Consider the following 21286-nt stretch of genomic DNA (forward strand, 5'->3'; position numbering starts at 1 on the left):
GAAGAGCGCTGAGGAGACGTGGACGAAGAGGAAGCAGGCCGTAGGAGCAGTTGATCAGACTGCATTAATGCCTGATCCCATAGGAGCTTCCTGAGATGATTCTCTGTTTTTCCGCGCCTGCTTGGTAAACGCCAAGCAATGACCGCATTTGTCGGTCCGATGCCCCTCGCCGAGGCAGAGGAGGCATAGATCATGTGGATCAACTGGCGACATTTTAGATCCACATTCAATACATTTGCAGAATGCCGCCCGCTGCACCATCGTGGAAAAATGAAGAAAAGAGGACAGTATAGAGGGTAAGATAATATTTTTGTTCGGTTTTTTTTTGTTTTGTTTTTTGTTTTGCTTTTTTATATATAGAGAGAAGAGAATTTAAGAAGAAAATGGACAGAATCGGAAAAGAACAAACTTGGAGCAAGAGGAGTTTAAGGTTTTTGAGAAAAAAACAACGAAGAGGCACAGATCTATAGCGAGAGACGAATAGGCACGAGGCACAGCGAACGGCGGTCGCAAAGACTGAGTAAAATGGCGGACACTCCGCTCTATTTATACCACGAAGGGGGAGGGGAGCGGAGTTTTCCCGCCAAAAACTGTTAGCGTTCTAATCTTCCGGCCGAGGCACTGCGCAGGCGCAGCAACCCATATGTGTGACGCACAGAGGCCACGACGAAGAACAGAAAAGTGTCTCCACGGGAATGCAGGCTGTTGCAGTACCACTTGGGCAGCATCCTTCTGCTGATGGAAAGAGAGGAGCTGTCTCCACGCACCGACAGAAGGACCAATAGCCCAAATAGAGCCCAGGACAACAGGGAACGGAACGGCGAGCTCCCACATGCAAAGACGGGGTCCGAATAAAGCTCCCTGCCTCCTCCCTGATGCTAAGCTCCCTGCCTCCTCATTCACGCAGATCTGCTCGACTCTGGAAAAGCAGCAGATGTTTGAATGGAAAACTGCAGGTGCTTTAAATAGAAGCAGAATGCCTGCACAACGCACAGCTTTCTAAATGTTATACAGCCTGGGAACTTAGCCAAGCCTTTCTGCTTTAAAAAATTTAAAACGCTGTTAGCAAACCCAACACAATGGTGCACCTCTGTGCCTTTTGCTTTGTGCTCTCCTCCTTCAGCTTTTTAAAAGCATGTTCACCTTAGGAAAGTCAGCGCTAAGTGCACATGGACTGGAATTTTTTAAAGGGTATGCAAAGCTTTTGTTGAAAAGCTGCTAGACTGTTTTAAGATTCTCCTCTGATTCCCTCCTTCCACCCACTCTACTGTACTTCAAGCAGTGCAGCTTGTTGAACAGCAAAAGACACAGAAATCCGGTAAGCAAACCAGGCAGCTGAGCTACAGCAAGGCTACATCTCAGGGACAGGGCAAAGGACCTTCTTCCATTGCGAGCTTTGTGGTTGTCCACTGATAAGCCATCCCCAACTTAAGATGGCCCTTTGAGTGACGGCTCCCCAGGATATCCTGTCCTTGACAGCCCTGCTCAGTTCTTCTAAGTTCAAGGCTGTTCCTTCCTTTATGGAGTCCTTCCATCTGATGTTTGGCCTTCCTGCTCTTCCTCTGCCTTTGACTTTCTCTAGCACGATTGTCTTGCTTGTCTGTTACATGATAGTTTGCTACATCTCTCAAAAGAGCACCGAATAGGCTATTTTGGATATTACTAATGAGCAGCACATGTGCATAAGAGGATTCAAGATGTGGCTTTCATCAAAGGGTTGCTACAGAAGATGATAAAAGAGGCAATCTCATAATATTTTAGGACTGCACACTTGCACACAAGTTATTGTATTCAAGTTTTTCCCCAGAATACCAAACAGCTGGCACAGAAATTGAGGAACTGCAGAATCAAGAGCAGAAATGTTGGCAAATGGAAAGCAAAGAACTACAGTGGGCCAAAAATACCCACCTTCAACACCAATAAGATCACACACGTCAATTTTACAAGAATGGGGCACCTTTTGGCAGTAGTGTGCATGCTTTATTTTAAACCTAATATCTTGACACAGGTCCTTAGGGACTCAGGGGATCTTGCAAAATCCCACTGAACTGATTTGGATTAAAGGTTCAAGAGTATTCCAACAGGACAATGCAAGCTGTTCCGCTCTCTCTAGTGGCAGGAAACTAATCTCGCATGGAGCATCTCTGTAGTTCAAAGTAGCAGATTGACTCATTCAGGATTCTGCCTCCAAGCCATACTTGTCCCCAACTCAGACTCCATAGTCAGCATATTGTTTATGCTACTGAAACAAGTAACCTTTCAAGAAAAGTCAGAGCAAAGCCACTGCTTAAAGAAAGGAAAAGAGGAACTATATGGGAGAGGCAACCTGGTGCATTCCATGTGTTTTGGATTGCAGCTCCCACAAACCCTAACCAGCGGCTTCTAGGCCTTGTAGTCTAAAGCTTTGGAAGGCATCAGGTTGCTAACCATTTAGCCAGAGGAAGGGGATGAGAGTAACTTTCAGTTCCTCTGGCAGGCCTATTATTTTATGCAAAGTCTCAGAACTCTGCACCATGCAGCTGGAATCACAGGGATGACTGTATAAATTAGCAGACGTGAGGTCTAGCACCTGCCAATTTGGAAGATTGGCACTCTGGCTTCCTATTTCATTCACAGTGGTAACTGATCTAGGCATCACCTGCCTGAAGCAATCAGGCAGGTAGGTAGGAGGAACACGGAAGAGGAGAGCTGAGCGTTTCCCTGCTCGGCAGGCACTCCAAAAGCCCAACTTTGCTCTGCTCTGCGTCAGAACTCTGGCTTATGCCCTTCACAGTAATGAACGCTCCTGATTACCAGCAAAAGGCAAGTGCCCCACATCCTGCCCTATGTTGCTTCAAAGAGCTCTCCTTTTTCATCCATGAGGTGCACTAACATTTTACATGTTAATGTCAGGCAAGGGGGTGGGGAGTGACAAAGCCACACTGAGCTGTGCAATGAAGGCATGGAAATATTTCTGTCCGCACCTTTTACTACAGAATAGCTAACCTACCGGGAATCGAGCCCCGGGCACGTGCAAGCAGCAGAGTTCCTCCACTGGCATCGGCAAGCAGCAAAGAAGGCCAGTCGCCAGGAATAGCGGCCAGCGCTCCCACTCGCTGTGCCCCCTTCCAGGCACACTGCCACTGGCTCGCCCACTTTTGCATCCTGCGGCCGCCCTTGACAGGGAAGCCTCCTGGTTGCACACAGGTTCCAGAAGCATTTGTGGACTTCCTCTTGTCTCGACTCACCTTGCAGGACCAGGCTGAGCACCAGAGGAATCAGCGGATGCTGGAGGGGTGAATTGCAAAGGGTTCATTCCAACACCACTGCAGGGGTGTTGACCTTTCTGCAACTGAAGGGCTGAATTCCATTTCAGAGATGCTCTTTGGGGATTCCATTCCAACAAATACCTTCACACCAGCCTGGGTAGCTCAAAGCTCACACTGGCAGGAACTAAGCCTAAAAAGAGGCATCTCAATCTTCTAGAATGAGGTCAGAACCAGCAAAAATGCCAAGAAAGCACCAAATGATTCAGAGTGGGGCTGAGGTCAAGGGAAGGCAGAATCTCAGTGGGCCAGACTGGGATTCCAGACATGCTGGATCTGGCCCCAGGACAGTGAGTGCAAGAATCAGATGAAAGACGGGTGATAGAGAAAAAGCTTCATATGGAACCTGTAAGTCAAGGCCGACATTGCAGGATGCTACGACAGAGAGAGATCACAACATCAGAGTGCTGAGAAATCCCCGTGTTGCAGAGAGACAGAGAACAAGAGAGGGACTCATGCAGCGTTTCTCTCTTACCTGGATCTGGCGGCATGCAGGTACAGGAATACAGTGTGATGTAGTCCACTTTGAAATTAGAATTGATGGGATAATAGTCTGCTAACTTGATCATCTTCTTGAATGCATCATAAATGAAGATGAAGCTGATGAGGGACGAGAACCCTTCTTCCGTGAAGCGGGTGAAGTACTGGACCAGGAAGCTGGCGTCCGTTGCAACCAGAACGAGACACAGGAAGGCTGACCACAAGCCAATCCAAAGGCGGAACTCCAGGTAATCAAACCCGTTATCTCTGCAGATATGGAGATGAAGGAGAACAGGGGTGGCAGAGCCATGCCAATCAGCTAAGGCCCACCCACTTCATGTTGCTTTGTTTTGCATTGCCTTGTTTTGTTCGGAGCAGCTACAATGAAGGCCAGTGGGAGGGAATCACGTTAGACAGCCGGTACAGTCTTGGACGGGGTTTAAGAAGAGTGTGGTTCTAACTCCCACTCAGCCAGGATGCTCCATGGGTGACTCTGGGCCAGGCACCAACTCTCAGGCTTTCCTTCCTGCTCCGGGAGGATGAAAACCATGGTAATGCAGAAACCTGTCAGGTAGACCATGGCAGAAAACCACAAACTGGGGTTGCTTGCTGTGTTGGCGAAATGCAGGCAAAGCAAAGACGGGCTCAGGATTTAACCACCGCCTCCCAAAGGATGGGGATAATCCCCTTACATGTGTGTGTCCTCTTAAAGAAGAGCTGGTCATTCATGGATAGGACACAGAAGAGAAAGAGTGTACGAGTGTGTGTACGAAGAAAGGCTTGGGAGGCACAGTCACCTCACACTTGAATTTAAGCCACAAGAGGTCACGCAGACCTCACAGGGGTGGCTTCTGTATGTCCTTGTGACTAATGAAATAGGAGTGGTGCATCTGCCGGAGAGAACTTTGATTCCACGCAAGGCTGCCTTGGTGGAAAAGAAGCCAGGAAGGAACATCCGGTTCAAGCTTGCACTTTCTTGTGAATAAGAAATAAACTCAGGCAAAAGAAGGAAGTGTGACGACAGAAACTCTCTTCCCCCTCTTGCGCATGAGGACCCCGCTGCATAAGTGTAATCTCTTATTTACTCCAAAAAAAAAAAAAAATCAGATTACAAAAGCAGTACTAGCCCCTTTTACCTATCTGGGTTTTGCTTCCCTTCTAGCACAGTTCTAGGGCAGCCTCCTCTAACCAGATGTCTTGGACTACAGACCCCATAATCCCCAGCCAGCACAGCCACTGCCTCTAGAAGGCGCTAGGCATTCTGCTAGAAGCAACAGTGACGTCTTTCCCCAGCTGCCCATACTTACTTGCTGAAGTTAAATAAAAGTCGCTCAAACACCAAGACAGGTCCAGTGCTGCTCAAAATAGTGAGTGGCTGGCCAGCGAAAAGGCAAAAGAGAGCTCCTGCCACTGCTGTGCCCAGGAAGCTTTCCAACACGCCCTGGAACAAAGGGAGAGATGAGTATGTTCCTTTCCCTCGCCTGTTTCTCTCTCCACCAAAGGCCAGCGATGTTACCCTGGGCAGGACGGACTATCCCCACAGCACAGCAAGTTTACCTGCTTCTTGCAAGCAAAATCCAGATGCAAGGGAAATGAGAGCACCTGGCACAGCACTTTCAAAGCTCACATCTGCCAGGAACTGATTTGGTGGCCTTAGGCAAGACATACTCCCAGCATCAAGTTCCCCCCTCTGTCCATTCTGTGGATTTTGCTACTGACCTACATTGCAGGACTGTCATCTTTATTACTCCAAGGAAAGTGTTAACAATGCTTTAAACATGCTAAAGCAACCAGGGAGTGTTACTGTAAACTGCCCAGAGATATTGGGCAGTACAGATACAGAAAACTGATAACAAAGAATAAAGAATGTTATGACAACTGTTACATAATTATTCACGTGAAAGACCATCATGCGCTAGGGGTGGAGAATTGTCGCTCAGATGTTGGGCACAAGGATTGCATGCAGACCATCAGGGGTTCAAATCCTGCTTCCCCAGTCTAAAAGGTTCAAGGGAGCAGAGCCAGATCAATCTCTGCCACAGACTCCGCAGGGCTGCTGTTAGCCAGGAATGACAATCCTCGCCATATTCTAACACACTTCATGGGCAGCCACCCCTGAAAACCATCTGGAAACCACAACTCACGTGACAAGCAGGTTCAAGGTTGCTGCTGGGAAGCATGCAGTGCTGATCCAGAAAGAACGGCCCAGTCTGCCTTAACTTTTCCCAAAATGAATTAAAGATTCTGGTACTAACCTGCACAGTCCTGAATATTAAAAGGTCATCCCAGGTCTGACCACGAGGCCATCTAAGTCTGTACTCAGTTCACAGTGGCCAATTAGCTGCCCACAGGAAACCCACAGGCAGGACACGGGTGCAAGCAGTCTCCATCCCATGTTCCTCATCAACTGGTGTGCACAGGTAACTGTTTCTGACATGACATGCACATGGTAGGCATGCCATGAGTGGAGCCGGCTGGAGCTGGGGGTCAGACTAGATGGCCCAGGAGGCCCCTTCTGACTTACTCTGTTTCTATGTTTCTATGAGCGGTCGTGCATCACCATCAGGACTAGTAGCCCTGCTAGCCTCCTCCTGCATTAATTTGGCCAATTCCCTTTCCATTGGTGGCCGTCCCTACATCTTATGGAAGTAAAATCCATCATTTAACTATGCACTCTGTGAAGAAGTGCTTCCATTTATCCTGACTCTCCTACCAATCCATTTCATGGGATGCCCCCGTCTTCTAGTATCATGAGAGACGCCCCGATGTTGCAGCCTCTGCTTGTTGGAGAGCTGCTCCAGACCCTTCAACATTTTAGTGGCCTTCTTCAACTCTTTTTCCAACTCAAGAACACATGCTTTTTAGGTGCAGCGACCAGAACTGTTCACAGCGTACCAATAAATCACGCCTTAGATTTGTACGTGAAATCTGAAATTGGCAATTTTATTTGCATTTCTTTCCTGATCAGGCCCACCTCACAGGTAGCCCTTTCCACATTTTTATCATGCTACCTGCTACAACCCCAAGATCTCTTATTTGGAGAGTCACCACTAGCTCAGATCCCACCAGTTTATTCTCCAAGCTGGGGATTTTCTTGCCCCAAAATGCATCACTTTACACTTGCTTGCAGTGAATGGCACTGGCTGCCCTGGTGACCTTTCTCCCCGTTTTCAAGCTCCCAACCATCCTCTTTGGTTTTAACCTGCCTACACAATCTGGTATCATCAGCAAATGTCACCAGTCACTCCTAAACAGCTTGGGACCCAGGTATCTGAAGACACATCAAGTAAGAAAAAGGAGCCACTGGTCAGTGGGAGAAAGCAAACGCTGCATGCAGAAGGTCTCTGGTTTAATCCCTCCAGGCTGTTGTTGTATGCAATGGAGTCAATGAATGCCCACCAGGATGCCCTGCCCTTGGCGGCCCAAAACGCCTATCTGAACGCCTAAAGACCTGCTGCCAGTCCAAGTTGACAACACTGAGCTAAACAGACTAGTGGTCCTCGGTAGAGCTAAGAGTCTTTGTTCCCTATGGAATGAGAAAGGGCTTTTTCCTTCTGCGTACCTGCAGAGTCAATTCGGCAATCAGTCTTACCACTGCTAATTTTACTGGCTTTCTTAACTGATTATTTATTGTCTTTGACTCCTCTTTTATTACTGAGGTATAGCTTCATTCCTAACCGGTCCTGGTTTAGCTTTTAAGTGGGACAATAGGATATTCCGAAGTTGTACCAAAGCTGGTGTTTTATACAAACTGTTTCGTGTTTTTAAATTCTGTATTCTGATACTTTTGAGAATATAACATTGTAAAGAATTTTAATTTTAAATCTAAGGATTTAATTATTAAAATTTTAAGTCTATGTATAATTTTAAAACTTCAATGCACTATTAGTTTCAAAGCCTACAGGCTATTTAGTTATGATTTATGAACCCAAGGACCATTCATCATGAGGTTTATTTATAAGATAAATAAACACAAACAGACCACTAGCTCTCAGAGCCCTGGATGTTCTTTATACATGGGAAATTCTCAAAAATTACCAACTCTCTGCCTCTTAGCTGTGCATGCACAAACAGCAAAGAGCATCTACGGCATGCATTCATGTGTTCCTCCCCTCTTCCAGTATTTCCGCAAGGAAAAGGTCTGAAGCTTGCTGTGTTCATTGCTATGGTCACACTAGGGGAGGATGAGCATAGACTGTGATTTGTTCAATAAAACCAAGATCATCACAATGATTTACCATCCTGGCTTCCAGGAAAGTTAAAGTCCAATTGCAGGTATTTCAAATGTTCCCTTGGATCCCTCCACATGAAAAGGTTTCTGCAGCTTGCTCCTCCCCTCACACAACTTCCTTAATTCATGCACCGGGTCTCATGACACCAGGAAAAGGGGATTTTTTTACCAAGCAAGAGGATGAGCCTTATACAAACAAGTACAATGTTAAAACAAGTTTCTTTAAGGCAGACTTCCCTAACCTGGTATTCCTCCAGATGGACTGGGCTACAGTTCCCATCATCCTCATATAAGTGGCCAATCACTGCCACATGGGAATGGCAGGGTGGTCACCAGGGAGAAGCTGCTTTAAGATCCATCGTCCTATAAAAATGGCCAATTCGCAAGATGTTTTGCAAGGCAAACAAACCTTACTTTGGGCTAGTTTGCAATGCTAGGAGTTCTATCCGATGCCCTTCGCAGTAAGGCACAGCTTCCAACCTTTGTGGGCACCATAATTTCCCTTTCCTGTTTGGAAACAGGAGGAATGAAAAATAAAGGCGCTTCATAGTGTTCCCAGGAAAGTCACAAAATATGTATGCCTGCAGGAAGGAGGAAGGGCTGCAAAACTGACTGGGATGGATTGGCTGAAATATTTCATTTAATTAAATGTAAACAAGACTCTTAGCAACAGAAGTTATTGCTTTCACAGAAGCAATAAAAAGGGCAGCTATTGGAACGCATGCAGCCTTGTCAAGTCTTCAGCCAACTTTCTATTACATTTCATAGTCTGAGATAGACACTGATCCATCTTAATTATCAAGCAGATCCCAAGCCTGACACTGCGAGCATTCACTGGGGCCTGTGACAGCAATGGGCCATATTAAAAACCCCTAAACTAATTTTAATGGCTTATTTTGCTTATTTTTAATGGCCTTTCAGTGGCCAGGTGAGATACCTTCCAGGCACCAGAGGAAGACAGCCCTGTCAGAGTATTGAAGATCCTTTAAAAAAATGGACCACTGCCTCAAAAGCCCCCCAGCAAGTCCACTCCAAGACAGCGAGTGCAGTGTGGTGGTGAAACCGTTGGATGGAGGACCTGGGAGAGCCAATTCTAGTCTCACTTGGCCATGGAGCTCATGGGGCAAGTCACTCACTCACAGCCGAACCAACCTTAAGCCTGATTCCTTGCAACCTGCTGCTTTCGAACAAAGGAGAGAGTAAAGGGGGTTAAGAAATAAGGTTCGACCCTTGGCTCTACCTGGCTTTGGCTCTGCCCACCGATAGGGGACAACATGGTTCTCGAGAGAAAATGCTGCCACCCCACCTATAAGCACATAAATCTCACGTTTTAACAAGCCAAAAGGCAGCTACTTTCTCAGAAACGCAAAACCTTGATTCAAGGCCGGAACTACCCAAACAAGCACCCATATCAGTAGCAAAACTCTCTTCTTCTGTCCGTGACAGACTCAAAATACTCAGACACAAGAATGATAAATTCCTCAAGTACCTCTGAGCCAGTGCTAATATTGAACTAGTTACTACGAAGCGACTAAATTACACAGAAGTATAACACATTTCCCAAGGATCAACTTTCTCCAAAAGCCTTATTTGCAGAGATAAGGAAAAGCCTTCACAGGAGGAAATGTTCCAGTGCGTCATCAGATGTAAATAGAGCAGTTCCAAAAGGAAAGAATGGATTTATAAATGCCATTGTCCAAGTTTGGGCAAGCAGCAGTATCACACCTGCCTGTGCCACCCACCTGGAATGTCCAACCCACCTTGCAGCCTGCTGGACTTTCACATGAGAACATTTGCACCGCGACTAAATGTGTGTACACCCAACCCATAACAAACTGTGCAGTTGTTAACCTATATAAAATCTGGGAAGAAAGTCCGTGGTTTGCGCTTCTGTAAGTTGTGAATCTTGCAAACTTATTTGGAAATCTCACGGGCTTGGATAAAGGACCCAGGCATCCAAAGCCTCTCCGGAGAAGAGTGGCTATAATCCAGGCACAACTCTTTCCCTCTCTGTCTCTCTGCACAACTGCTACACAAACCCTTTTTTATTATTGTGCTATTTAAAACATTTGTATGCCATCCACTGTGCCACAGCACCTCTGGGCGACTCACAATCACAACTGTGCTTGTGCACCAGCTGCTTTAGACTACAACTTCCATCAGTCCTAGCCAGCCTAGTGAAAGGTCAGGAATGGTGAGAATTCTCCAAAACATCTGGAGAGCACCAGACCGGGGAAGCTCTTCTGAGTCAGATGACTGATGCAGTGATGTGTCTCTTCCACATATCCGGCTTGTTTTGCACATATTTTTTGAGCAAGTGCTCAAAGCCGGGATTCTCTGCATCGGGGTGCATCGCATCCCTCATTTTCCATTCTGGAGAAGTTGTTGGGGGCCGTTTTCCAGTGGTGGGCATAGCTAACGGCAAACGGAGTGCAGCCAAAGAATAGTAAAAAGGTATTTTAGCTTAAATTGCATGCTGCCAATGAACTAAGAGGAAGCACTGCAACTTTTTAGAATGCTGGCAGAATCGAGCAGGAGTCAGGACACCGGAAACCACCTGCCCTTCAAGGAAATGGGGTAGAGCCAGTTAGAGAACACAGGAAAGTTAGATCAGGGCCCCAAATGATCCTCATAGCTGTGATGCTGCACCTCTACACTGTGTATTTAAAGACTGCCAAGTAAAGAGAGTCCCCCTTTCCTGAAGATGAGATGCCCTCAAACCCTTGAGGGTAAACATTATTTTTCTCTTTTTTAATCCATAGTCTGGTGCATTTGTTTGGCTCACTATCCCCGCTTTTCCCCTAAAGCTCTGCCCGCAGGACTCACTTCACTCCCGTCTCCCTCTCTTGGAGCGCTAAAGCTGGACCCAACTGGACTGCTTTGCCTGGGAGGAACTGCTTGGAGATGATTCTCACAGGGCCGGTAGACGTGCCTGGGGCTTCAGCTCAGAGGGTTAGTTTTAGGCCGTGGGGAGGCAGAGTGAGCAAAGCGCCATGTCACTGGTGCTACCTGCGCCAGGGTTTGCCCTCTAGTTTGCAGACCACCAGCTTCCACTCCACTCCACTTCCCCCTGCCTGTCTTGCCAAGTACACTGGAAGAAGGGAGAGGGGGTGCTTAGCCCTGGACATTCTCTCCATCTCCAGGGTTAACACACTTCTCCCTTGACCTCCAAGAAGCACTCTGCCACATCCGCACCTGGCAAAGCCTGGGCGAGGGCCAACTAACTCTCATCCAAGCAGTGGCCTTCAAATTGAGCCTCACCACCCCCCAGGTAATCTCACCACTGCAGGTGAGCATTTTTCTTCCTCTCAGAATTGCAACACATTCCGAGCATCATTTTTAGATGGTAAAATCTCCTACGCTCTGGACTCCCACCTCTCACACATTTGTGTAAGTAATTTATATGTCTAAAAAGTATTTGGTTTTGCATCGGACAGGAAGATCTAAGGAGAGAGGGAAGATTAAGCAAACCCCCTGAGCTACGCAACAAAATAGGGGACCTTCAGAAAAGACGCTCTGAAGACCAGGAAGCTCTAGAAGAGGCAAAGGAGAAGTATTTGTTAAGCTAACTTCCTTCCCGCCGAGAACAAATATTTGAGCAGCAGAAGCAAGATCGGCATTGGCTGTGCTTGATAAGGGTTTGTCTCTCTGGCTCCAGGAATTTTGTGTAAATAGATTAATTTTGTTTCGGTTCGCTGCAAACCTGATATGGAACTGAAAGGATGCTTGCTCTTGTTTTTTCCTGTTTGTAGGCCAGTTGGGAGTTCTTGTTTTAAAGGCAAATCACTCTGATTGCTTAGCAACCATTGTTCATTTCTGGTGCAAAGCTTAACATTAAGTTACACGAAGCACAAGAATATTTCAGGGCATCATCTGAGTCTGATGGGGGTTAGGCCCATCATTTATTTGGAATGCCAGGGGTCAGTCCTGAAACGCATGAGAGAATAATAAACAGTGAGGGGCACAGAACATGTGCTGAGTACTTCTCATGCACCTCTTAGTAACCTTTCCATATCATGCACATTTGCTATGATGGGGCTTCCAACTCAGACTATGCAGTCTCCTAACATACTTAATCCAATTATACTTAATCCAATTATATTTATAAAAAACTAATTAGAGATGGAATCCTGGCAGACTTCCTAACCTTCATCTGATTGGCCATCTAAAAGCAGAGGTATGAATGCTGCACAGTGAAACCAGCTTTTGGTCCTTCCCTGCCACATCCTCCTTCTGGTAGGCAGCCATCTGGCTTCCTTTGGAAGTATTTTGCCCCAACAGTATCCTGTCCGCCTCCATTCTGTCTTTCCTCCAGTAATTGATGCATGCAAAATCCAGTACCCATGGACCTGCGCAGTCCAAAGTCATTGCGCAGATGCAGCTCTCAAGCGTTTCACTAGAAGAGTGCAATGCGGGGATTTACACCAGTGTGCTCGTGCAAGAGCCCCACCTCCTCAGCCTAGCCACTTTTTGATAGCAGACCCTGTGATGAAGTGTCAAATGAGGCCAAAGAGAATGTCCATTGACAAACTCCATCCCAGGAAATCTGGAAGCTGACGTATCAGACCACTGGTTCATCTGGACCAGTACTGCTGATACTGACTGGCAGCAACCCTCCGGGGTCCCAGGCAAGAATTTTCTGGCTATACTTAGAGCAACTGGCAGTTTGAACCTAGAACCTTCTGAATGCAGAGCATGTTGTTCCTCCTTTGTTATGGTGAAGGTTTGCGCTAAATTATACAGAACTGCAGCTAACCTGCATGTTGTCAGTTGCATCTCCCAGTAGGCCTCCGAAAGTAATGGCATTTGTTACAGTAGCCAGATAAATAAAGAGAATGGCGGACAAGGCTTGGATGTTGAATGCGTCATAGAAATCACTGGGAAAGAATGGAGCTTTCCTCTTGATGTCTTTGATTAAACCGCCGCAAAATCTGAACAAGGAGAGAACCATCAGTCAGAATTACATTAGTTAAAGCAGAGAAAAGTTCCGTAAGAAAAAATAGTATATTTTTATGTATAATATAAATTATATTATGCACACACACACACACACACACACACACATATATATATATATATACAGTGCTTTTTTTGTAAAAAAAAAAAAAAAGTGCCGGAACTCCCATTTTGTTAATCTTTTATTTAGGGTTCTTTTAGGGTAATCTTTATTAGCAGGACTGGTGGTTGAGAAGTAATTAGTATTTTTTTTTTTCATTTTTAAATTTGGGGTCACACTTTTACACTAAAAATTAAAAAAAGATTTTCAATTCACCAACTTTTTTTAAAATAAAGAAATTATTTACCTTTTGCACGTAGCCAGTCACTCTACACACACCAACATTGTGTAATGAAACATAATGGTCACCGTCCACAGTAAGCACTCAGCGCGTGACCACACGACCAACCACAAGCTGACCAGCGTCAAAAGCGGAGCAGCACAATCACAACCAGCATGGACACACAAGCAGCCCGCATGCACTATTTTAATGATTTTGCCGCCGACCTGCTACACCCGACAGAGTGATTCAAAATCACGTGGAAAAATCCGCCAAAAAAAGGTGCCAGAACGCTGTTCCGATGTGTTCTATGACAAAAAAAGCCCTGTATATATATATAATATATATTATATTCCAGTGTTACTGACCAACTAGCCAAAGGTGCCTTCTTACAATATGTCATTTTGTCACTTACTTCCCAGTCCGTTGCAACTCCTCACAGTCCCCATGACCTCCTCCTCCATTTCCTCCTTCATGGGGGGTGTCTCCATTCATTTGCACATTCTCTGTACCTGAATACATGTTTTTCCTGTGCAGAAAGGAGAAAAATTCAAACGGGCATGCACAGTGTATGCAAATATAATGGATTACCATATATGCCAATCTGCAGTAAACTTTAACAAAACATATATAACTAATAATAATAGTAATTCAATTTAATAATTCAATTTATATGCCACCCCACTAGCTATAGGCTGTCTGGGTGACTTACAACGTAATATAACACTAGGGGTATAAGAAACTTGAGTTTGCAGAGGTTCTCTGAATTCCATCTTGAAGATAGTTCCAGCCTGAGTCTGTATCAGATTGCAAACCCTTTTCCCCTTTCCACATAATTTCCCAAAATTTTCCATAATTTTCCATGTTTTTGAAATGGAGGCACTCTCCTCCCACTGATTAAAGCATATTTGTGTGAATTTTTCAACAGTACACATTATTTCATGTGTATTTTTCAAATGTATGCAAACTGCCAAAGGCATTTTGTGTCTGCCAATCAGGTTGCAATTTTAGAAATGTATGAACCTGGATGGCAGGTTGCACCCAAGTCCATGTATGGTCAGGAACTTACGATGTGTATGTCCTAACCAAAATTGAACTGAAGCAAATTTCTCATACATTCTTACTCATCTCTAGGAATGAAAATGCTACCAGCTCTTTCATCTAGGGCAATGAAGGTTGTTTGTTTACATCTCATATAAATGATAACATAAAAGGTTTGGTGGAAAAACTACAAGAAACTAGAACTCAGCCTTGGAATGGGAAGTAGCCCATAGTTCTGAAACGTCATAGAAACCTTTTCATGGCTCTGCAAGATGCACAGGGCTCCAGAGAGGCTGAATTTCAGAACCAGCGCTTCTGCGTAATCACTGCCCATCCATCAAGCCAGGCCTGACCAGTCGTTAAGTTTGAACCAGGTGCGTATTATAGCTACGTATGCCAATCTGGGGGTCTGTCCTCCATCTTCCTTAGAAAGCTTTGAGCATGAATTTGAACAATCTCTGAGGAAGCCCCTATTTAGATTTCCTTCTATCCATGTTATTTGCAGAATGGTTGTGCCTCCTAGCACTACTGGGAGAAATGCTTAGCAATCTAGAACGTGCATTTAGCTCGGAACAAACAGCAGCATGTTATACCCAGATATAAATTTGCATATGAAACTGCCTTGGAAGCAAAATCACTGCCTTTTGTTCAAACAGATGATCTCTCGCAGATCAAAGTGCGAAGGAAATCAGTCCCAGGGTCTGCAGAAACTAGCCTGAACTGGAGACGTCATTAATCCAACTCCCCGTTTCCCAGTGCCAACAATTGTACGACTGGTCAAGCTTCTGATATGGAGAAATGTATATTTCATGAACACATATATGATGCTTAAAGAAAAACTGAAGGCCTGAGCAGAAGGGATCAGATGATCTACTGTAGGTTTTGCACATCCAGAAGCACCCCAAATAAGTTAGTGGTAGACCGATCCAGTGCTGATCAGTCAGTCAATACTTGGCTTCCTACGAGAGTCCCTTCCTTCTCTCCATTCGTAGCTGAGCCAGCAAGACCTGATTGATGCCTGATTTCCAAGGGGCTGCAACACGTGAAGAGTGCCAAGAGCTTTCTGGACATAAATCCTGGGACCACAAGACAGGTTTCATCCCCTGTACCTGCTGGTGCTCTCTAGCTTAGAAGCTCTTCACAATAGATTCTCTGTGGCTGTGGCTATCTGGTTCCAAATCAACACATATTTTAGACTTCAGCTGGCCCAAGTTCAAGGGTTCCCTTCAGCAGCACCGTTGGCCAGCGAGGGGGCACTCGCCAGCTGCAAAGAGGCTCGTGCAACATCGGAGTGTTACCTTTTGTCAGAAGAAGGGAGGGATTTGGGGGGTTCTATCCTGATGGCAGGGTCCCACTCTCCCGGGGGAAGCACAATGACTTCATCCAAGAACTCATCAATGCCAGCGATCAGATCCTGCCTGTCTTTGGCTTTGTAGGCGATGTCGTGGAATACCTGCAAAAGTGGGGAAAGGAGAGGGTTCAGTCTAGAGGTACCTCTGTGTGAGGTCAGGTTGCCCATGTACCTGAGAACTGGCCACAGCGCTCTAGGTTTTACAGGACTAGGCAGTGCATGTCAGCCCCTTCCAATCCTTTTACCCGGAAACACCAAAGAACCTGGAATGGCCTTAGGTAAAGCTCATGTTCCCGGCAAAAGCCTCAGCCCCTCCCTGGCGTGGACCATCAGCAGGAGCAGAACCCCCACCAGCAAAAAGCTTTTCTCCTAAAGCAGGGCTAGGGCACATGGGGCAACTCCTGCAGTACAGCCCGAGGTTTGGGGTGAGGAGACCCGCAGTCCTACCACACTGGAAGGACCATGCCTTCCCCACCCTGCCCAACAGGTGCATTTCCCCCAAGCCCAAATTTCTCAAGCCTATTGATGATGCATCTGCAGCAATCCCATGAGGTTAGAATCACCTACACAATTCAGAGTGGCATTCCCAGCGGCTGCCCAGTGACTCGAAGGGCTACTTCACAAATGGTTACTTCAAAAAACAAATAATCTAGCACCTAAAATCTCTTATGAAATGAGAGCAGCTGGCCCGTATCCTTGTTCGCAGGGGATACCACAAGGCCATGCCGTAAGTGCATGAAAATGTTTTCAGGAAAGATGCAGTGGTTGGGAGAGAGATGCTGAATCCTTCTTGACTGACAGCTTCACCAGGGTGATGCTTTACCAAGCAGCTGGACTAATTTTCAGGGCTACACCCAGCTGAAATTAAACTGATGGGGCAGAAGGACTTTGGAAGGGACCAAGAAGCCAGGAGAGCAATTTGCACCATCCTCTCACCAACCTCTTCCCCAGGGAAAGCCACCTCTCAGTCCAGCTACTTGACTGCTATTCGGTGGAAATCGATGCTCAGAAGTGCAGGGCTGTTACTGCCTCATGAGTTCTGCCCCGAGAGAGGGCCAGGATTCAGGGCCACTGCAGCAACCCATTCCTGCTGCACTGTCACTTCCCCCAGCCTGCAAAATCCCCACCCCTGGAGGCTCGTAAGATGCCTGTCCCGAGCATTTTGTGGAAGCACTGCAAAACCGGCTCTTTGTGCTCATGGGAGAAATGCTTCCAATGCAAGCTAAAGCAAAGCAACCTTGTCTACTGAACCCATCAGCACGGACGGGGGATTACCTCATCGGACATCAACGTGGCAATGGCGCGACCAATCTCGTGGTACGATTTAGCTTTGCCTTTGGGACCCAGCAAAATGAAGAGAAACCTGACCCCAGAGGGGAACGGGGAGAGAGAAAACAGTGCTGTGATTCAAAGCGTTTATTTTCTTGAAGCTGTAATAAGCTGAGTAAAATTTGCACTAATTAAATAAAGGCGATGGAGCACGGAGAGTCATAAAATTCACACCAGCAGCAATTTTTTAAGGCTGCAGGAGAGCTTGATGTGTCATTAACATTACAAAGATGTAAGTACCCACTTACTGAATGCATAGCAACAAATTAAGCTATGAAGATTTTTTTCCTTGAGAAGTACATAATGTTCCATAACTCCCATTAAGTAACAGCAAATACACAATGGGAATGATCCAGAAAAAAGCAACACTATGCAGTAATTGACTAACAAACTTTCATAATCTAGCAGCCTACATTAAGAAAATTGTCCCCTCACACTGTAGGCCAGATCAAGACGTACTTAGAGCAGACTCGATAATGTCCATGCACTTATGGCTGCCATTTGGATCATCTTAATCTGAATGGGTCTCTTCTAAGTATAAGTACATCTGGATGCAGCCCAGATCCAATTTTCCTGGCATTTGGGATATCTAGGAGAACACCCAAGTACTTGATCAGCAAAGACAATGACAAAAGATACGGCCCATGGTCGAATGCGCGACATTTGTTTTATTTATTTTAAAAACGTACTGCTTGTCTTTGTCTGCAAGAACTCTGAAGGCAGGGAACAAAAATAAAGCCAAATGGAACCGAATCATCGGAAAGACTGAGACAGTAGGCAGGGAAAAGACAAACAACCACCGAAAAGCAGCCCACCTCCACCTGAGGGTCTGACTTAAGGCTGTGATTCAATGTGGACTCATCTGAAGGTAAACCCCCTTGAACAGAGCAAGGCTTACATTGGCGTACCATGTAGTCCAGCAATTTAATCAGAGTTGAGTAGTTTTCAACAGGCCTGAATGCTTTTGAGGTTACAGGCGCTGCCCCACAGCTTCCTGACACTGCCACGAGGCAGGGGGAGCAAATTCCTTGGAGCCCCAGTTCTGAGGTCTTGCAGATCCAAATGCAGCGCCCGCCGCTCTGGACCGCCTGGCTTTCTGAGGTCAGAAATTGGCCTCCACGTGAGCCACACGGCCATCCTGGGGGGTGGAGAGGGAAGGAGCCTGGCAGCGGACTTCCTGCACAGCCAGACGGTGCCCCAGCTTCCTTCCCTGCCCCTCTGCAGCGCTTCCTGTAGCCATCCGGAAACAGGCATCGAGCTGAAATGCAGCACATGAGCAACAGAAGAACAGCAATTGCTGCCACAGCTGCCTTGTGCCCTGCACTGGATGTGGAGCAGCCTCTCCGCTTGGAAACCGCATGGACTGATGGGAGATACTGCACCGTGTGGTGAACACTCAAGTTCAGCAGAGCACCACTCTAATTGTTTCCAGCACATCTCATGCAATTGCTAGCGAGTGTGAACATCACAGAGAACGTTTCTAAAGCTTTTATGATAGAACTTACACTTACACACACACACAGAGGGATAGGGAGAGAAGTGGGGTAGTTATGTACTGAGACAAGCAGTTCCTTCAGGGAAGGGACACCTGCCAATTATGAAAAAAAGACAACTGTAAGATGGTGACACCTGGCTCCGGCAGACTACAAGGCGCACACCTGTGGCCTCATGCCTGGATAGAGCTGCCAATCATTCCTTGACATTCATATCCTACCAGCTTTCAAGTGCATAGCTTACTCCACAATGATTCCATTAAGCTTGCTGATGATGATATATAAACATAGTCATAGAATAAATAATACTGACATTTTTGCTGTAAAATAAATAGCAGTTGCTAAAACAAAGAACCGCTGTAAGGGATGTTGAAAGATGCTTGCGAGAGAGATGCCAGCAAGATTTGGCCAGGCTGAGACCCGGAAAATGAGCTTTGGATGGCTGAGCATGCTTGTCTCAAAGCAGAGGTGAGCATTAGACACTCCCAAGTTCTTCTCTGACTTGGATTAAAATGAATCTGGAAAGAAGGGTTGCAAGTTGCTCTCCACCGGGTGGGGGACCAACAAAGAGAGCGGCTTAATGCCCAGGTGGAGAAGAAAAAGGGAAACAGCAGGAATGAACGAAGAAGTGAGCAAGCGGGAAAAGAACGGTGCTCTGGAGTCGCCCATGCTCACACGCACTGGACGGCTGCGGGAGGGAATTGCTCCTGGGTGCCACTTCTCCTATTCTTTCAATAACTGGGGAGAACATATGAACCCCCTTATCATGGGTTCATCTAACCTAATATTTTCTACTCTGACTGGCAGCAACTCTTGAAGGCTGCATGCCAGGCAGAAAGGTTATGGATCACAGCATCTGCTACCTGCTAAGTTTAACTTGAGATGTACACAACTGAAGTGGGCAGTTTCCATATGCAAGTCAGTGGTCCCCCCAAGAATCCCTAAGCAGGATCCCTATGGATCCCTCTGCAATTGAGCTAGTTCCCCCATACAGGGAACTATGGGGCTGTGTTTGAGTCTCTGTCACTAGGGATGCTGAGAATCCATCTCCCTTGAACTCGCCAGACTCCTTCCCCACACTGGGACCAGCCAGGAAGCTGGTCGAGCCAAAATTAAGTGCATGGACCCTCAGGAGCACCAGTGGACTCTTTGTGCAAAGAAGGCAAAGGGCGTAATTCTTTGCGCAGACTACGCAAAGCCTGCGTGTGGAAGCAGAACTCCGCTTGAACTTGCTTTCTGGCAGACCTCCATGCACACACTTGGCACGAGGCAGACGTGGGGAGAGAGAAAGTGGGCCGGAGTCCAGGGAGCTCAGCTGAGAAAATCCGATGCATTCCTACCCCCAGAATGGATTCCTCACGCATGCCTCGCTCTTGCTGTCTTCCATCTACTCCCAAAACTGGCTATTCGCATTCTGCAAGCTTTTGCTACAAAACAGAGTGTGAACTACCACAGAGCAACTCCACGTCTTTTTTTCTCCTCCTCTCTGATGCCTTCCTGCTTTCAATCCCTCCTTCCACCTTTGGCCCTCACCTGCCCCTCCCCATTTGCAGCCCTCCCCCAATTCTTGGCCAGACAAAAGCCGCTGGATCCAAACCAAACCCCCTCCTCCAGTAAATTCATAGGGCCAATGCCTCCTTCATTCATTAGAATGGGATCACTGGAGCATCAACTAATTAGCTCAGAATTCCACGCCACACTCATTGCCCTGCAATATGTTTATGCAGTGTGCTGACTACTGCCTGAAATTAAATTACTTGCTCTTTAGTTGTATACTGACCAGATGGGTTTCTATTACTGTCACATCGCATGTGTGTTTACGCATACTGATGTGATATTAAATACGATGTAATCTACATGGAAACAAAACATTAGGCTCCAGGGAAGCCGCTAAGGAGCAGAAGCAGCGTCATGCTGGATTATAATAGCATATGCGATTGGGATTCCCAAAGCAACAAGGGCTTGGACTTCCCCGATGGAGTGTCTTTCCCCCTTCCGACACACACACACCTATACCCATGCCAGATGATGAATTTGTCCTTGAGTTTCTTCATTTGAAATAGAGGTTTATAATGTGACGGGGAGTTTTTGCTAGTGCAACACAAATTCTAAAATCTCTTGAGCACACAAAGCTAATGTAACAGAAGTGCTACAGCACAAGGTGGAAACGTTTTTGGAATCCGGGATTTAGAGAAAGCACAGAAAGCAACTGCTACTATAAATAAGAAACAGATCCAAATGTTGCTACTGCATATATTGTGCAAATTGTATTTTAGCATTTGCTTAACCCAAGTTCTGCTTGTGGTTTCCTGCACACAGCTGGCTGACCACTGTGTGAAGAGCCTTCCAAACACATCTGGACTACAACGCCCAGAATTTCCAGTCAATGGCTCTGCTGGATGGGAATTCTGGGAGCTGGGGTCCATCCAAATGCCTATGAAGACCTCCATGTTGGGGAAGGCTGGACCACTGCATCATGTGCACCCTGAGTCTGGTCCTTACGGTCAATCTCTCTCTGCAGCTCTGTGTCTCTCGCTCTGAAAGAGCGACTTGCCCTGAACTTCAGGACTACAACCCCCATCACCACACAGTCAACTTGGTCAGCTAACTAGGAAAGGCTGCACTGGAGATGGCATGATTCTGCGAGACTACAAATTATTCCAGATATGTCACTACAGTTGGGAAGGACTCAGAGCCCCTAACCTGCAAATAGTATGCTTCCCAGGATCTATGTATTGGAAACAGTGACATTTTTGCTTGAATTACAAACGTGATTATTC

At 46.4% G+C, this 21286-nt stretch overlaps 1 protein-coding gene across 5 annotated transcripts in view; it reads right to left on the reverse strand.

The window, feature by feature from the left end:
• SLC4A4 (solute carrier family 4 member 4) overlaps nt 1–21286 on the reverse strand; it is a 199896-nt gene that overhangs the window by 49809 nt on the left and 128801 nt on the right. For all 5 annotated transcript variants that reach the window (XM_044428216.1, XM_044428220.1, XM_044428217.1 and 2 more), the window contains 6 exons: nt 16960–17047; nt 15632–15786; nt 13708–13821; nt 12773–12947; nt 5093–5226; nt 3781–4052 (listed from right to left, as the gene is read on the reverse strand). In XM_044428216.1, the coding sequence (XP_044284151.1) occupies nt 3781–4052; nt 5093–5226; nt 12773–12947; nt 13708–13821; nt 15632–15786; nt 16960–17047 (938 nt within the window). The remainder of the gene's footprint in view (nt 1–3780; nt 4053–5092; nt 5227–12772; nt 12948–13707; nt 13822–15631; nt 15787–16959; nt 17048–21286) is intronic.

This window comes from Varanus komodoensis, unplaced genomic scaffold, assembly GCF_004798865.1.
Source record: "Varanus komodoensis strain SLA01 unplaced genomic scaffold, ASM479886v1 scaffold2, whole genome shotgun sequence".
In the NCBI taxonomy this organism is placed as follows: Eukaryota; Metazoa; Chordata; class Lepidosauria; order Squamata; family Varanidae; genus Varanus; species Varanus komodoensis.